This window comes from Ictidomys tridecemlineatus, chromosome 6 (assembly GCF_052094955.1).
Source record: "Ictidomys tridecemlineatus isolate mIctTri1 chromosome 6, mIctTri1.hap1, whole genome shotgun sequence".
NCBI classification, from domain to species: domain Eukaryota; kingdom Metazoa; phylum Chordata; class Mammalia; order Rodentia; family Sciuridae; genus Ictidomys; species Ictidomys tridecemlineatus.
In genome coordinates this window covers 6,745,873-6,764,369 of record NC_135482.1, presented here as the reverse complement: position 1 = coordinate 6,764,369, position 18,497 = coordinate 6,745,873, and the positions used below count along the sequence as shown (strand labels likewise).

General features: G+C 36.9%; 1 protein-coding gene across 2 annotated transcripts in view; it reads left to right on the top strand.

The window, feature by feature from the left end:
- The window catches only part of Ep300 (EP300 lysine acetyltransferase), an 81,275-nt gene that overhangs the window by 50,810 nt on the left and 11,968 nt on the right, over positions 1–18,497 (top strand). For both annotated transcript variants that reach the window (XM_005322217.4, XM_021724399.3), the window contains 11 exons: positions 742–879; positions 1,572–2,009; positions 4,392–4,571; positions 4,794–4,938; positions 7,332–7,450; positions 8,722–8,961; positions 9,600–9,688; positions 12,296–12,376; positions 14,108–14,164; positions 15,349–15,426; positions 17,362–17,429. In XM_005322217.4, the coding sequence (XP_005322274.2) occupies positions 742–879; positions 1,572–2,009; positions 4,392–4,571; positions 4,794–4,938; positions 7,332–7,450; positions 8,722–8,961; positions 9,600–9,688; positions 12,296–12,376; positions 14,108–14,164; positions 15,349–15,426; positions 17,362–17,429 (1,633 nt within the window). The remainder of the gene's footprint in view (positions 1–741; positions 880–1,571; positions 2,010–4,391; positions 4,572–4,793; positions 4,939–7,331; positions 7,451–8,721; positions 8,962–9,599; positions 9,689–12,295; positions 12,377–14,107; positions 14,165–15,348; positions 15,427–17,361; positions 17,430–18,497) is intronic.

Below are 18,497 nucleotides of genomic sequence, written 5' to 3'. Positions count from 1 at the left end.
TCCTGTTTTTATGATTTATAAGGCAGTGGCTTTTCTTTGTTTATGAAGTTTTCCTCTTGGTACTCTATATTTCCTACCTACTGGTGCACACCAGTTAAAGCCATTCTCAGCAGCATAATGAGACCCTGTCTCAATAAATAAAAAGAGTTTGGGATGTGTCCCAATGTATAGAACACTACTGGGTCCAACTCCTAGTACTGCAAAAAAGTAAAAAGTAATTCAATAAAAGTCTGGGTTTATGTAGAGCAATTTTAGAAATGAGATTTAACAATCACTAGAGCATTTGCATATCATCAATCCTGTCAGATTCAGCAACCACTTGTAATATTTTGGATTTACCTGTTAGAATCTTATTGTTGATGTTATTACAATACCAGTAACAGGAGCAGAACGCTCAGTGTAATTCACTCTACACTTTTAACAGTGTGCACACAGTTGCCTTGATACTTTGTCAGAGTTCCAGGTATATTTGTGTACCAAGAGAATGTGCTTTTGTACCCATCTTCTTATTATTTCTTTAGCAGGCTTGGGTAAACACTGAGGCTCTTCTGTTAAACGTTGGCATAAGAGTTGATTCTTCCACAACTTTATTTCTCCCTTGGTACTCTCACTTCTGCATGTATTCTGTTCTTTTTGCCTTTCTTTGCTGGAAACAAAGTCTGGAAACAAAGCCAGAGATGTTGATAGTTCCAATTGTAGTAGAACTATGTTGAAGCATTTTGTTGCTCTGATTTTTTGCAGCCTATGGGCTATGGGCCTCGCATGCAGCAGCCTTCCAGCCAGAGCCAGTTCCTCTCCCAAACTCAGTTCCCATCACAGGGAATGAATGTAACAAATATGCCTTTGGCTCCATCCAGCGGTCAAGCACCAGTGTCTCAAGTATGTTTCACAAATGGATTTTTTACTTTGTTATTCTCTTGATTTAGGTTTTTACAGTGAAAGGTGGCAGCAGAGAATTAGGGAGAGAAAACAGGATTGTTTATTTGTTTATTAACAGTTTTGGATTTCAGAACATGAAGAGATTATTCAGTGATTTTTTTTTTTTTAAGAGAGGAGAGAGAGAGAAATAGAGAGAATTTTAATATTTATTTTTTTTAAGTTTTCGGCTGACACAACATCTTTGTTAGTATGTGGTGCTGAGGATTGAACCCGGGCCGCACGCATGCCAGGCGAGCGCGCTACCGTTTGAGCTACATCTCCAACCCCTCAGTGATTTTTTAACATTTTTTGAGGAGTAAACACTTTTAGAACTGAAAGCTTAGTGAGACTGCAATGTAGAAGGAGGAACTGTGACTGAAGAGAGGATAGAAAGGTCCCAGGAACTCTGTATACTCAAGTCTCCTGTGCCCCTGCATTGATAAAACCATTCTCCTGGATGGTTTGAAGTCTTTTGGGTTAAGTACTAAATCAGTTGTGTCATCATACATCATCATCATCATCTGGGGGGCCAGCAATAGGATTTTTTTATAGGGTATTTTAAAATAGAGACCTTGCTGCTTTCTGTTTAATCATTTTATGTCGTAAATATATAACCTGTCTATATAAATATTTTTTTCCCTTCAATTTAATAGGCACAAATGTCCAGTTCTTCCTGTCCAGTGAACTCTCCTATAATGCCTCCAGGTTCTCAAGGGAGCCACATTCACTGTCCCCCTCTCCCTCAGCCAGCTCTCCATCAGAATTCACCCTCTCCTGTACCCAGTCGTACCCCAACACCTCACCACACTCCCCCAAGCATAGGGGCTCAGCAGCCACCAGCAACAGCAATTCCAGCCCCTGTTCCTACACCTCCTGCCATGCCACCTGGACAACAGCCCCAGGCCCTGCATCCCCCATCCAGACAGACACCTACACCACCAACAACCCAGCTTCCTCCCCAAGTGCAACCTTCACTTCCTGCTGCTCCTTCAGTCGACCAGCCCCAGCAGCAGCCTCGCTCTCAGCAAAGTACAGCAGCCTCTGTTCCCACACCAACAGCACCACTATTGCCTCCACAGCCTGCGACTCCGGTAAGCGGAGATTGGGTCTTACACAGAATCACGTAAATTGTTCTGTATTTTATTTGTGCACTATTTCTAGTCTTATTTCATCTCTTATTTCTTCATGGATAGAATGGAACCTTTTCTATTTTGTTGCCTAGCATAGAAGGACCTGGGGTTCATGGATTTCTGAGTCTTTGTAGCACTGTTGTTTTTTTGTTTGTTCTTTCTTTGCAGTGTTGGGGATAGAACTTGGGCACAAACACTGTGCTACATTTCCAGCCTTTTTATATTTATATAAATGTATACACACACACACACACACACACTATTTCTACTACTCGTACTTTCTTTTTTGGTAGGGGGGGTACTGGGGATTGAACTCAGAGGTACTTGACCACTGGGCCACATCCCCAGCCCTATTTTGGTTTTTGTTTTGTTTTGTTTTTAAATATTTATTTATGTATCTTTACTTCACATTATTCTGTTTTTATGTGGTGCTGAGGATCGAACCCAGTGCCTTATGCATGCTAGGCGAGCACTCTACCACTAAGCCACTACCCCAGCCCCCCCAGCCCTATTTTGATTTTGTTTAGAGACAGGGTCTCACTGAGTTGCTTCAAGCCTCACCATTGCTGAGACTGGCTTTGAGCTTGTGATCCTTCTGCCTTATCTACCTGAGCCGCTAGGATTTCAGGCATGCGCCACCACACCTGGCTACTTTTTCTTTAAGACAGAAGTTGCCGAGGCTGGCCTGGAATTTGCAGTCCTCTTGTTCTGATTATAGGTCTGTATCACCATGCCAGCACTCTGTAGCTCTAAACAAAGTTAAAAAGTTATGATTAGGGCTGGGGTTGTGGCTCAAAGGTAGAGCACTCGCCTAGCATGCGTGAGGCACTTGGGTTCAGTCCTCAGCACCACATAAAGTAAAATAAAGACATCCACCTATAACTACAAAATTAAAAAAGAAAGTTAACCTCATGCTGGGAGTAAGACTCAGTGGTACAATATATGCATAAGGCCCTGGGTTCCGTCCCCTCCACCAAAAAAGAAAAAAGTGATCTAAGGTGAAAGAATTATAGGTCCACAACATGTAGCTTCTTTGTGACAGGTTGGTTATGTTTATGGTAAGAGGTCCAAATTTTCATCTAGTACATGAGTCTCTGTTTAAAGAACTCTGTAAGGCTTAGACTTTCTGCCTTGATGATTGATACTAATATTTTAGCTCAGTCATGTTTGTGAATTAAGTCCCAGCTGTAACCTCTAAAAAACAAGGAAGGGCAAAATATAGAAAGACCAAATTTTGAAGATGTGAATTTGGTGTCAACATACCTTATATACATACAGACAGAAATATGATAAATGGTGGTATAAAGGTGTACTAAGAATTGTATGCATAAAGAATTAAGAGAGCTCATGTATAATGGCATAATTTGGTGTGAACATACTTTATATACAGAGTTACAAAAATTGCTGTGAATGGATAATTATGAATGTAATGCACTCCACTATTGTCATGTATGAAAGAAAGAAAGAAAAAAAGCTTTACATCATGGTTTCTTTCTTAAAGTCTTAAGAATGGTCTAAGAGACAATGTTGCTACAAAAGTACTAAATAAAATCATTTGCTATGTTTTAAAAAAAAAAAGATCAAATTTGCTTGATCTTTTTCTTTAATATGGTAGATTTGAAAAATACAACTAATTATGGCGTTTTTTTGTTCCTAATACAGTACTGGGAATAAAACTTTGGGCTTTGCACACGGCACTGTACCACTGAGCTAGTTCCTCCAGATCTGTAACATTTCTTATTGGGAAGTCTTCGAGGAAAGATTAAAATTGCCAGAGCTGGGGATGTGGCTCAAGCAGTAGCATGCCGGTTTTGGCATGCGCAGGGCGATGGGTTCAATCCTCGGCACAACATAAAAGTAAAATAAAGATGTTGTGTCCACCGAAAACTAAAAAATAATAATATTATTTAAAAAAATAAAAGATTAAAATTGCCAGGGATTCCAACACATGCTTGCGTTAATTCAAAATAATCATTGTGTAAGGAAGTTCACTATATTTGTTCTCTCTGCTTTTCTGTGTATTTGAAACTTTTGCTAATGAGAGGTTAAAAGAAAAATAGTTATCCTTTTGTTAGCTTGTTTCATTTCTTTGATACATGTGAGCTTCTCTGAGAAAGTCATCTTTGGAATTCCACTACTCACATAGTTCCACAGAATGATAATTAGCAAAAAATAATCAGCCTATCTGTATCACAAAGGCCTTAGTCTCCTGTTCCTAAATTGCGCACCATAAATGGATATGTAATGGCACTAGCCAAAATATTGGTGTGTAATTCTATGTAACTTAAATTCTACTTGTGTAATTGGCAAACTTTTGGTGTGTTTCCCCTTCTTTCTCTATAGCTTTCCCAGCCAGCTGTAAGCATTGAAGGACAGGTGTCAAACCCTCCATCTACTAGTAGCACAGAAGTGAATTCTCAGGCCATTCCTGAGAAGCAGCCGTCACAGGAAGTAAAACTGGAGGCCAAAATGGAAGTGGATCAATCAGAACCAGCAGACACTCAGTCGGAGGATATTCCAGAGGTAAGAGTAGAGTAGGTAACTGCTATGATTTGATTATGACTCCTGATTTAAAGAAAAATATATTGTAGGAAAATATTCTGATAATTAGGTCTAATTACATTGATTTTTCCAGTGAGAAAGACTCCAGATATGTCCAGGGGAGAGAGTTAATTATGTTATTAATTGTATTGTTTCCCACCTGAATGTTTTTGAAATACAGAAAATATGTACCTTATCTTTTAGGCTAAAGCTGAAGACTGTAAAGTGGAACCTGCAGAAACAGAAGAGAGAGGCACAGAGTTAAAAACTGAAATAAAAGAGGAGGAAGACCATCCAAGTACTTCAGCTACCCAGTCTTCTCCAGCTCCCGGACAGTCAAAGAAAAAGAGTAAGGTTTTTTAGGCTGTCTGTTTCTGGAGGTAGAGAAAAAACAAAGACCCAGAATAGAACAGGATTGGGCCTCAGAAATAACTAGTAACTTAATTTCATTAAGTTTGGGGCCCTGAGCTTGGTTTACTATTATTAAAAAAAAAAATTTTTTTCCTGTAGGTATTTGCACTTGAGTGCTGAGTCAGTCGTGCCCCTCATTTCTTCAGGGTTTATTCATTAGCACCTTTGAGAAATTATCTTTTTCAGAAGAGAAAAATGGCTGAATTATATCCTTGACTAAAATGCAGGAAAGAATAGCACTAATAACAGTAGCATTTATGGTTTGCCTTCTTTGTGACAAGGACCAGCAACTTTATCACTTAAAAACTACACCACAACTCTGAAGGTCGTTTTGTTATCTTAAAATATTCTTTTAGTTGTAGATGGACACAATGCCTTTATTTCATTTTTATGTGGCACTGAGGATCAAACCCAGGGCTTCACACATATGAGGGGAGTGTTCTACCACTGAGCCACAACACTGAGCCAGCCTAAGTCTGAAGTTTTTAACAGGCAGGAAGACTAAGACTTAGCAAGTTTAAGTAACTAGCCCCAGGTTACTCAGCCAGATAGTACCTGGGCAGAGTGTTCAACTCAGATAACTCCCAAAAACTAGAACTAGAGCTTCTATGGCTCTTGGTAATCCTTCAGGTAGTGATCTGCTGAATCTTAGAGATGATGTATATAAAAATTTTCCAAAAATATGACATAAAATACCAAGTTTAAAATTTTTCATTTAAAATATTTGTTAAGTGTTGAGATGGTATTTCAATGTAGGTAGGTTGTAACAAATGCAAATGCAGTCTTTTTTTTTTTTTTTTTTTTTTTTTTTTAGTAGATGGACACAATATCTTTATTTTTATTTGTTTATTTTTATATGGTGCTGGGGATCAAGCCCAGGGCCTTACACTTGCAAGGCAAGTGCTCTACCACTGAGCTATAATTCTAGCTCCACAAATGCAGTATTTAACTATTAGGGATCTCTCTTCAAAACATTTAATCTGTAGGGCTGGGATTGTAGCTCAGTGGTAGAGTACTTGCCTAGCATGTATGAGGCATTGGGTTCAATTCTCAGCACCATGTATAAATAAATAAAGATCCATCAACAACTAAAAAAAATTTAAAAATCTAACACGTTTACTCATTTATTTTGAGTACAAAGAAGTCTGAGATAGAATTCTCTCCTCTCTGTAGTGTAATTTTTTTTTTCATGGCAGTTCCTCACTGAAGTGAACAATATCTAAAAGTACTAACGAATATGTACCTGAAGGTGAAATTAATTTTTAGATCAAGGCCTTCCGTATTTTGTTTTTGTTTTTATTTATTCAAAGTTGAATCCTTAATCACTAGTTTCTTGAATGATGGCTTAAATTAATTCTATTCATTGGAAATGCTAGCAAATCTTTCTTGACTTTTGGGAAAAGAACAGGTTTTGAATAACCAAGACTCTTATTCTTTTTTTTTTTTTTCTTTTTTTTTTTTAAGACAGAGTGAGAGAGAGAGAGAGAGAGAGAGAGAGAGAATTTTTTTTTTTTAATGTTTATTTTTTAGTTCTCAGCGGACACAACATCTTTGTTGGTATGTGGTGCTGAGGATCGAACCCGGGCCGCACGCATGCCAGGCGAGCGCGCTACCGCTTGAGCCACATCCCCAGCCCAAGACTCTTATTCTTAACAACAATAATTTAGTTCTCTCTCTCTCTCTCTCTCTCTCTCTCTCTCTTTTTTTTTTTTTTAATTTTACACATGAACCCTAGTATCCACTGTTAAAATAATACACCACTTTTACTCCTCGGCTCTAAAACATCAAGTATTTTAATCAGAGACTTTTTGAGTGCCTTCAATTCCTTTAGTGATAGGATAGAATCAGGTCTATTTCTGGCTTTGTTACGTAAATACTGGTGTCATGAAAGAACATTTTCTGTTCTCTTACCACCTGTATCTTTCAGACTATTATTTTGTGACATCTCTTCATAGATTTTTAATTGCCCTTGGCTTCTCTTTCTACTTAGCTGAGTATGTGTTAACTGAATTTATGACTGGAAAATTAACTGAGCTTATAATTGTGGTGACAAGTCATGCTGTTTTGAAGGTACTGCCTGTAAAGAGCAGGAGTTAGAATCAGGAAACAAGCCCTTTCCTGGAGGACAGTGTAGTCATCTTCTATGCTAGTCAGTAAACCTAGGACCTCGATCATGCTAGGCAAGCACTCCATCGCTGAGCTATACCTCTAGCCCAGTATAATCACTTTGGTATTTTGTGAGTCTTGAGATACTTAAACTTCAGCTTGAATGTTTTTTTTTTTTTTAATGGTTTGTTTCGATTGATAATCAATTTAAATGTACTTTTAAAGTTTTCAAACCAGAAGAACTACGACAGGCACTGATGCCAACATTAGAGGCACTTTACCGACAGGACCCAGAATCCCTTCCCTTTCGTCAACCTGTGGACCCTCAGCTTCTGGGAATCCCTGTAAGTATTTATTTTCTTTGGTTTTAATTTGGTACCAGTTTTATTGAGGTGTAATACACATACAAGTCACCTATTTAAAGTTCATAGTTAGTATATATTCTCAGTTGTACAACAGTCACCATAATTTTAATTAATTTTCTTTCTTTTTTTTTTTTTTTTTTTAGTTGTAGGTGGACACAATAATCTTTTATGACTTAGTGTAATTTTTTCAAGTTTTAGGGGGCAGTTGGGGAGAGTTCAGCCATTTTATAGCATCAGTCAGTACCTCAAGCATGAGTCTATAATCCAGCTCTTTAAGAGGTTGAAGCAGGAGTACTAGGAGGTTTGAGTCCAGCCTGGGCAACATATCATGACCCCATCTCTAAAATGAAAAAAAAAATCAATACTTCATCCCTTTTTTGTGCTTTAATAATAGATAGTACCACATTTCATTTATTCATTGTTTAATTGGTAGACATTTTGGTTATCTCCACTTTTTGGCTATTGAGGGTAGCACTGCTTTGTATATTTATGTACATGTTTTTATTGTAGATATGTCTATATTTCTCTTTGGTAACAACTTTAGGAGTAGAATTTCTGGGTATTATCATTTATGGTGGACCCAAGTTAGTTTTGTGTCCTTTGAGAGAGAGAATTTTTTAATAATTAATGTTTCATTGGACACAACATCTTTATTTTATGTGGTGGTGAGGATCGAACCTAGCGCCCTGCACATGCCAGGCGAACACATTACCGCTTGAGCCTCATCCCCAGCCCAGTTTTGTGTCCTTTTAAAAATGCCATTATATACACCAGGCTGCTAGCAGCTTTCATTGGAAGATTTTAAAATTTATTAGACAGGATACATGAGTGCTTCCAGGGGCAAAAATCCTTCGGGAGTTCATTTTTCCTTTGACCTTAGATGTAGCACTGAAGTTCTCTGGGCTTCATTTCCTCATTTGTATAGGCCCCTTCCAGTGAGTTTTTAGGACTTGTCTTCTTTGTACCAATCTCATGTGTGCTATGGCATAGAAGCTGGAGTTACTTTGGGGACCATCAGCCTACTGTCTTGAGAATCCCTGCTAGCTTTATTCTCCTTGCCCTCTGTACCACTTCATGTGTATATAAACTGATTTGAAGATGTGATGGATATTAGTCTACTCTTAGGAATATAGACAGGTCAAAACTTCAATTAAATGGAAAGTTAAAGAGTATAATAGAGTACTCCATTCTGCCTCAAATACACTGCCCAAAGAGTGAATAATGTTTTTGGATGTCACTTGTCCTTATAGGATTACTTTGATATTGTGAAAAGCCCCATGGATCTTTCTACCATCAAGAGGAAGTTAGACACTGGACAGTATCAAGAGCCTTGGCAATATGTGGATGACATTTGGCTCATGTTCAATAATGCCTGGCTATATAACCGGAAAACTTCACGGGTATACAAATACTGTTCCAAGCTGTCTGAGGTCTTTGAACAAGAAATTGACCCAGTCATGCAAAGCCTTGGATATTGTTGTGGCAGAAAGGTAAGAAATGGCTTTCAAATCTGCCTTTAAATTATAAGATGTCTTTCTCTCTCTCCCTCTTGTCTTCTCCCTCTCCCCTCCCTGTACTGGAGATTAAACCCAGGGCATCAGGCATGCTAGGCCTGTAATCTACCACTGAGCTACATCCTCAGCCCCAAGAGGACCTTTCTCTAAATGCACTGTTTATTATTAGTTTCACACATCACAGTAATATATTATTTGTATAGAATGGGCTTTCTGTAAAGACATTTTGTACACAGACATGAATTATATGGCAAACTAGACCTTAGAATGCCAAATCATCAGACTAAGCTCATCTGGAATAGGGGCTCTTTCCTGTTCCACTGTATGTGTACATTGCAGAATATCTACTAGCTTTCTTTTGCATACCCAATTACAGTGTTTGAGCTGTACTTGTCCTAGTGGGGTCTGTGGAGTGGGACAGAAATAAAAGACTGCTTGGTCTACCTCAGATGGTGAACTTTCAACTTATAATGTTTTTTAGAAACTGAAGTCTGTTGTAATTAACATAGATGAAAACTAAGACATCACTAACTCTTGTTTAGATTTTCCATTGTGACTATTCTAACTCACACTTCACACTGTGTGTGCTCTTTAACAAAATATTTCTTTTGCAGTTGGAGTTTTCTCCACAGACACTGTGTTGCTATGGCAAACAGTTATGCACAATCCCTCGTGATGCTACTTACTACAGCTACCAGAACAGGTAAGCTTGACCACATGTAGACTGCAGTTCATGTGTCCTCGTGTCTAGGATGTTGCATGCAGCTGAACAAGCACACATGCATCATGGTAACTTGCTTGAATACACCTGTACACCACAAGTTCTATCATTGTTTTCTGCCTTTGCTTGCAGAATTATAAAATTTCTTAGCAAAAAAATACCCTTGCTTGAGTTGTCTGGGCCTTTATTTACTTTTTTTTATTTTTTTGTTGTTTGGGGATTAAAACTAGGACCTCAACACATGCTAGGCAATACTGAGCTATACCCCAGCCCTGGGTTTTGTATACAGGAGGAACCCAAGACCTTGGGAAGATACGCAACTTTGTGAGCTCCCGGGACTGTATCCAGACTCCACATCTCTTTATGTTGTGCTTTTATTAATTGCCACAGCCTACTTTAAAACTTTGAATTAAAATTTGTTGGCTTTAATTACTATTATATTTTTTTCCTGGTACCAGGGATTGAACATTAACCTACTGAGCCACATCCCTAACCTTTTTTTCAAATATTTTATTTAGAGATAGGGTCTTGCTGAGTTGCTTGAGGTCTCAGTCTCCCAAACCACTGCAATTTGCAATTACAGGCGTGTGTCACTGCACGTGGCTAAAATTAGGTGTTGTGTTTAGTTTTGTTATGTTTTTTTTCTATGTGTGGCCTATCCCTTAGTAGCTCTTAGAAGAGATGAAAATAGGATTTAAAGAGTATTTGCTTTGCTCTCTTCAAGTAAATTAAAAGGAAAACCTTCAAAATAGTTCTGTACCTGACTTCTCTAAAAAAAAAAAAAAAACAGGTATTGTGGAGATTGGTAGACTTGTAATGAACTAAGCATTTTCTCCTGCTCAGTTAGTAACCAATAATCACAAAAATTGCATTCATGAATCTGTTTTAAACATGATTAATCTCCTGTTTTCAATAATGAGGCTCCAATATAGTTTGCATTGGATGTTTATTTTGCAGTTTCTGACAGTAGTAGCAGAAGGGCTGGGTAGTTAAATGCCTTTAGTTTTTTAATAATACCAAACCTGGGGCTGGAGTTGTTACTCAGTGGTAGAGCGCTTATCTAGCATGTGTAAAGCACTGGGTTCCATTCTCAGCACCACATAAAAATAAATAAATAAAATAGAGGTATATCAACAACTTAAAAATTTTTTAAAAATAATAATACCAAGCCCATGGTGTTGGGGTTTTGTTGAACTTGTGTACTACAGATGCATTTTAGCCTTAAACTCACCCAAACTTTGTTTACTTCTAATACTTTGTAGGCATTAGAATCCAGATTTTTTTTTTTTTTTTAATTCCTTGAAAGTAAGGAAAGGGAGACTAAAGTTACATAAGCAAGTTGTTTTTAAAAATTCAGGTAACAACTGGCGTGAAACTTTCCTCGTAATCTTGATTTATGCCATTTTTGGATTTTTAACAACACTGTATAGTACTTTTTTAAAAAATATTTTTTAGTTGGACACAATACCTTTATTTCACTTGTTTATTTTTATGTGGTGCTGAGGATCCTACCCAGGGTCTCATATGTATGAGGCGAGCGCTCTACCACTGAGCCACAACCCCAGCCCCCTTTTTTTATTTCTTACCAACGCACATTTAATCATACCTGAATACACTGCTGCTTCCCCCTGCCCTTTTGAAGTATATAATGGGTATAATGTGTATTTAACTACTTTGTGTGGAATCTATTCAGAGAAAAACTATCTTTTTTACTTAAGGCTACTTTAGGATTGTATTTTATGTTCTTTAATCGTTTGTTTTTGGAGAAATTATTTCCTTCTACTGTATCCCTAGTGGGTCTTTTTTTAGTTACCAAGGATTACACTCAACTACTGAGCCACATCCCCGGCCCTGTTTTGTATTTTATTTAGAGACAGGGTCTAACCAAATTGCTTATTAGCACCTCTCTTTTTGCTGAGGCTGGCTTTGAACTCGATCCGGCTGGCTCAGCTTCCTGAGGAAGCGTGCGCCACTGTGCCTTGCCCAACTGGGTTCTTTTGTTTTTCTTTTTGGAAGTGGGAAAAAGAAGTGTGTGATTGCCATCTTTAGGTAGTGGTGAGAGTGACAGTCTCCTCTCTGGTATATTTATCATTCTTCCTTCTCCTGATTATTTACATCAAGTAGCATTAGCTAGTGAAGTGAAAGGATATGGGTCTGTGTAAGTGAAACATTTTTATTTTATTTGCTGTAATCATTTGCTACTTGTGATCCCGTTGAGATATTTAATGCTAATCTGTGCTTTGCCTTGGCTTTCTGCTTTGTGTTGTCCTGTCTTGCTTTTATGTTTTTTGTTGTCCTGCAATCCCTCATTTCTTCGTTTGTTTTGTGTTTTTTTTTTCTCCCTCATGCTTGTCGTTGTCTGCACTTGGCTTTGATTGCAAAAAAAAACAAAAAACCAAACCAAAACCAAAAAACCCAAACTGTGGGGCCCATAAATCTGCATCATTGAATGTCCTTGTCGCCGTTGATGACCTGCTCTCTGCTCCCGTCCCCCTCCTTGGCCTGCTGTGATTGGTGGCTTCGTTGCTTGGCTTGGGCTGTGTTGTGTGAACGGAACAGTTCACCCCAGTATGGCCTTCTTGCCGACAGGTATCATTTCTGTGAGAAGTGTTTCAATGAAATCCAAGGGGAGAGCGTTTCTTTGGGGGATGACCCTTCCCAGCCCCAAACGTAAGTAACTGCATTATTTTGAGAAGTGTTTTTTTTTTGTTTGTTTGTTTGCTTGGTTTTGTTTTTTCTTCCCTCCCCTCAGTTTGTTTTCAGGTGATGATACTTGGGCTTCTACAAGGTGTTAGCTGGTCCTGCTTGTATCATAGCCATTAGTCTCGGGTGTGTAGTTAAAAATTAAAAAAAAAAAAAAAAACAGAAGTAACTTCTCAGTTGTAGGCTTACATTTCAGATGCCCAGTAGCCATCTATGGCTAGTTATTAGCACATAGCCATCATGGCATAAAGCTCTACTAGACAGTGCTGATCTAGGGATGTGTCCACATTGGACAGTCAGTTTAGATAGAGTAAAAGTACCCTATCTTCTGAAAAATAAAAGTCTTAACATGTAGGGCTTTAACAGACCTAGTTGTGTTTTGCAGTCTCATAAGCTCTTACCAGTTTGGTAAATGCCGCCTTAACTGCAATTTTAATTTCTAAAATTTAGATACACTATTTATTTAAGAAAGAATAACTCTTTAAACAGAAGATTTGGAGTACATTCCACAAAAGGAGTAAAATAGTACAAACAGGATTCTGAGAAAATGTGGTTTTTCCAAACTGGATTATAATGTTGCACTTCCCTTTCGGTCACTATTGAAATACAGGATAGAAGTTCTGGGTTCTAGTCTGTGGGTGCTGGGAACCTTGGTTTTCCAAGGAGGCATTCTGACTCTTGGCTAAAGCAGGGAGGTTCACTCTAGGGCAGGTTTCACTGATTCAGAAGGGGAAGTCAATTTAGATAGAGTAGAAGTGGTCTACCAAGTGTTCCAAACTTCAAGGCAATATGTCTCTGGCTTTAAAAATTACTTTAATCTAAAAGAGTCTACATTTCTAAAAGTACCCAGATCTTCCTGGTGCTCTCTGACTTCAGATCATACTTAGAGAGCCTAAGACACACCATTCAGATAAATGAATCTCTAGGTTATAACTTGTGTAGGAAATGCTTATAAATTTGGAAGTGTCCCCATTTTTGTAAGGAAAAAATCACAGTATCAATGTGAACCTCTAAAGTTGATTCTAGGCAGAACATGTGAGATCCATAGCTTCTGTATGTACTAAGTCCTGAGCAGTATGATGTGCTGGACTTCAGAAAGGGCTGCCATGGGAAATTGCTTTAAATATATATGTGTATATACTGTATATGAAATATAAAATTTTTGTTCTTCAAAATTAGCCTCCATTTCTAACTGTCAATCAAAAATAAAAGACTTGAACATCTGTGGATTGTTAGTATCTATAGTTATAGTGTTCCTGGCTCCCTCTGATACCATGGAGTAACTGTCTTAATGTTGACATTTTCTCTTAATAGAAAAGTTGAGTGTTGAGACATTACTGATAATGAATTTTTTTAAATAGGGGTTTACTTCCTGCTGTTTTACATCAAGCTTATAAAAAAGTGTGTAAAACAGTGGGTCAGATAGAAAAAGAATTTTTATATTTAAATCTGGGTTCTTCATTTCATTTTAGGGCATATTTATGTACTATAAAGTCCGGTTGAAAATTCCTGTTCATAAACATGCATTTGTGTAGCCCAAGAATGCATATATATATATATGTATACACACACACACACACCCCTAAAGTATCTAAATTATCCATCTACTATGTGGGTGTGATCCCTTTAGTTAGATATGGTTAGATTGCTCATCTTTCTCTATTGCCTTTTCTCATAGTGTCTGTTTTCTCTCCTTAGTACAATAAATAAAGAACAGTTTTCCAAGAGAAAAAATGATACATTGGATCCTGAATTGTAAGTAGTTTCTCTTGACCAATCAATACACTTTGACTTTTTTCCTTTCTTTCATTCTTGTTTTCCATGAACAGATGACTATATTTCTGTGTTAAATCTACATGATGTACATTTAAATTGCCAGAAAAAATATGGAAAGCATTTAGGAACTACGCCTATTATGTTAGTTTGTATTTCCAGGTAGTAGCTTTCATATATTAGTTTGTATTTCCAGGTAGTAGTGTTCATATATATTTTACTGAATGATTTAATGTTTTATTGTGGTGGTTCTCTCTCTCTCTCTCTCTCTTTTTTTTTTTTTGGTACTGGTTAAGGAACCAGCGCCTCACATACACTAGGCAAGCGCTCTACCACTGGGCTATATCCCCAGTACAGCTGTTCATAGTGTTTCTATGGGCCCATGTGAAACATCACATTACCTCTGCTCAGTGCTTTGTATTCCATGTTCCATTATGTCCTGCATTTACAATGCATGCTCATAATCCCTTCATTTGAAGCACCTGGAGCACTGAAATATACCATTTTTGTAGGTGTTTCTACAATGGATGGGTTTGGTATTGGACTCATTGAGATAATACAGAAATTTGTTATGTACAGAAATTTATACTGACTTTCCAGAGTCAAATTTAAGATGGTCACATTTAATGACTGATATTATCACTTTTGAAATTTGCTTCATCTATAAATACTAAACATTTTAAAAATAAAAAGTTCGTTAAATTGTTTTTCCAGTTTTTTGGGCTTGACCTTGGCTAGCTTTTGAATTATTAGAAATACTGGAAATTTGGGGACTGGGTATGTGGCTCAACTGGTAGTGCGCTCACCTGGCATGCGTGCAGCCTGGGTTCGATCCTCAGCACCACATACAAACAAAGATGTTGTGTCCGCTGAAAACTGGAAAATAAATATTAAAATTCTCTCTCTCTCTCTCTCTCTCAAAAAAAAAAAAAAAAAGAAAGAAATACTGGAAATTAAAAAAAAATTAGTTGTCAATGGACCTTTATGTATGCATTTATATGTAGTGCTGAGAGAATCAAACCCAGTGCCTCATACATGGTAGGCAAATGATCTATCACTGAGCTATAACCCAACCCTGGAAATTTCTTTTTTAGTTACTCCTTAATTTTCAGTTTGAACTTCATTGAAGTTTCTGTGTTAATTTTGGCATTGGCTTGAAATTTCAGGTTTGTTGAATGTACAGAGTGTGGAAGGAAGATGCATCAGATCTGTGTCCTTCATCATGAGATCATCTGGCCAGCTGGGTGAGGCTTATATCAATGTTTTCTCTGGAATTTTTCTTCATGAATATTAAGTTTTTTTCTTTGCCATAACCATTTTTACCTTCAGAGTTACTGTCTTTAAAATGTTTTCTTTGGATTGGGAAAAATCTCAGTATGATTTAATGTTTGAAACATTAAATAACCTAAAATCCAAAAATAAAAAATAGATTTCTCTCTTATTTGCATGCATTCTTTTCATTCATATATGTATATTTTATTCCGCTGGGTGTTACATTAAAATTGTTATCAAAAGTAAATCTTTTGATAAAGCAGGTGTTAGATGTCATATAGCAATAGAAAAATAGATACAGATAGATATTGGTGAGGAACACTTGTTACTGCTTTAGAACACATGCTATGAATGGTATGATAAATGATGACTTTGCTAAGTGTTTTGACTTAAACAGTTTTTGGTGGGGATGGGGACAAGTTACATAGCTGTACTTGCAGTATAGGCTCATATTGAGAGCGGGACAGACAACCTTTCACTATGCAATAGTGGAGCTGATCCCAGCTCCATTCCCAAGGAAGAAGGGGAAATATGGGGCTTCATGGATCTCCATTACACATTGGACAAATTATTAATGCTGGTTTGATGATCACATAGGAAAGGGGAAACTATTTAAAATTTTTACAGAAAATATGGAATTGACCCCCAGCACTGCCAAAAAAAGGTTTTTGGGTTTTGTTTTGTAGAAAATAACTCTAAGGAAAATTACAGTAGGTGATTTTTAGTTACTACTTAATTTTCAGTTTGAATTATCTTGAAGTGTGCTTTTGTAGAGCTCTATTTAATAATTGTAGACTTGATAAGAATGATTATGATTAAAGAGATTTCTTATTTCTTATAATTTACGAGCAGTCAGCTAATTCGAGATAATATTTACATTATTAAGCTTGCTTTTTTCCTAAATCAATAAAGTAAAAAAATAAGATTCTTTCTTCTCTTCTACCCAAATTCCTCACCACCAGAATAACCATGGCTAACAGTTCCCACATCTATTTCTGTTTACCAGCCATTATGTTTTACTGATGTAAATACTAGTTCTATTTTTTTAGTTTTTGCACCTGATACATCAGGGACATTCATTTATATGTGCTGCCTTTTGGGGTTTGGTTCTGATTCCTTTAATTTTGGATAATACTAGAGATCAAAGCCAGCAACTTAGACATACTAGGCAAGTGCTCTACCCCTGAGCTGTATCTCCAGCCCTTTTTGAGATAGGGTCTCAAAGTTGCTGAGGCTGGCCTTGAACTTGTGATCTTCTGCCTCTTTCTCCCCAATAGCTGGGTTTACAAGCATGTGCCACTGTGCCCAGCTTTTAGTTTTGAGACAGGGTCTTGCTATGTTTCCCAGGCTGGCCTTGAACTTGTTCTTCTCCTAGTTCAGTCTCCCAAGTAGGTGGGATTACAGGGGTATATCACCATGCCTAATTCTGCTATATCTTTAATGGATCATTAGTTTCTGTAATGAACTGTAACCCATTTAGTTAATTATTGATGTTTATGTGATTTCAGGTTACAAGAAACTACATGTACACACATGTAATTATAGGAACAAAGAGAATGTATGTTTGAAATCAGTTGGTTCTACTTTTAAAATGTACATTTCTACCTGTAGCATTTAGGAAATATCAACACTTGTGCCACTGTGATTGTCCAGGAGAATATTCCTGTCTTAGTTTGTAATCTAATCTTTTCATATATAAACCAATTTATTTGCCCTTCACATTTCTTAAAATTTTTCTTATTGATTCCTAAAGGTGCTGTGTGTATTCTTTGTATTAACCTTTTGTTGTATATGCAGAAATACTTGTGTCAGGTTGTCTTCTGAATTTTAATTTTATGCAGATGACAAGTTTTGTTTTTTGGTGTTTTTTAATGTATGTTAACTTAAATGCTATGTTTACATTTTAGATTTGTCTGTGATGGCTGTTTAAAGAAAACTGCACGAACTAGAAAAGAGAATAAGTTTTCTGCTAAAAGTAAGTTTTAATCTTAAAGTTATTTAATCAGTAATCTACTGAAAATTGAATTGTAATCTGCATTTTTGTGTAAAATTGATTAGACACAATGTGTTTTCCTTTTTTGTATGTTTCTCCTCACTTGGAGCATTTCATAATGAGGACCACATGTGAAAATAATTGGCCAGAAATGCCATCCTCTGAGCAACTATATCATTTATAGGGACGACATTTTTAGGCTTCACATGATCTTTTCCAGGCAACGTGGGGCAGGAGAATCACAAGTTTGAGGCCAATCTGGGCACTTACTGAGACCTTGTTTCAGAAATAAAAAGGACAAGGGATGTACCTCAGTGGTAGAGTGCATCTGAGTTCAATCCACTGTACTGCAGAAAAGAGAATATGACACTAATAATGTCATTGTAGTATTTCATTTAGTTTTATAGATGCTTTTGCAGTATATTGTGACCTATGGATGCTTTGACTCCTATACTGTTTTTCAAAATGCTCAACCATTATTGTGGCTCTATGGTAGACCTCTCACCTACTAGCACATGCAGTGCCCTAGGTTCGATCCTTAGCACCACATAAAAATAAATAAGTAAATGTCCAACTACAACTAAGAAAAATATTAAAATATATATTATCTTGGGCTGTTGTTGTGGCTCAGTGGAAGAGTGCTTGCTGCACTTGTACAAAACCCTGGGTTCTATCCTCAGCACCATGTAAAAATAAATAAATAAAAGTAAGATGAAATAAATAAATAACAAGATATTGTTCATATATATATATATATATATATATATATATATATGCAAAGTCCATGTTGATGTTCATTGTTCTATGGATTTAACTTTTGAAAACTTCCCAAATAGTTGAAATATGAATTTAGACATTATTTGAGTACTTTGCTTCCTTTAAATAGCACATACATAATCACAGTGATACAGAGAATTATGCATAGCCCCACTCTAATTTGACATATAAACAAAACTTTCTTCCTCTGCCCCTTTCTCCATACCAACCACCTAGCTAACTTTTTAAAAATTTCAGTTCATTTTTCTGTTTACACTGGGAACGAGGAGCACA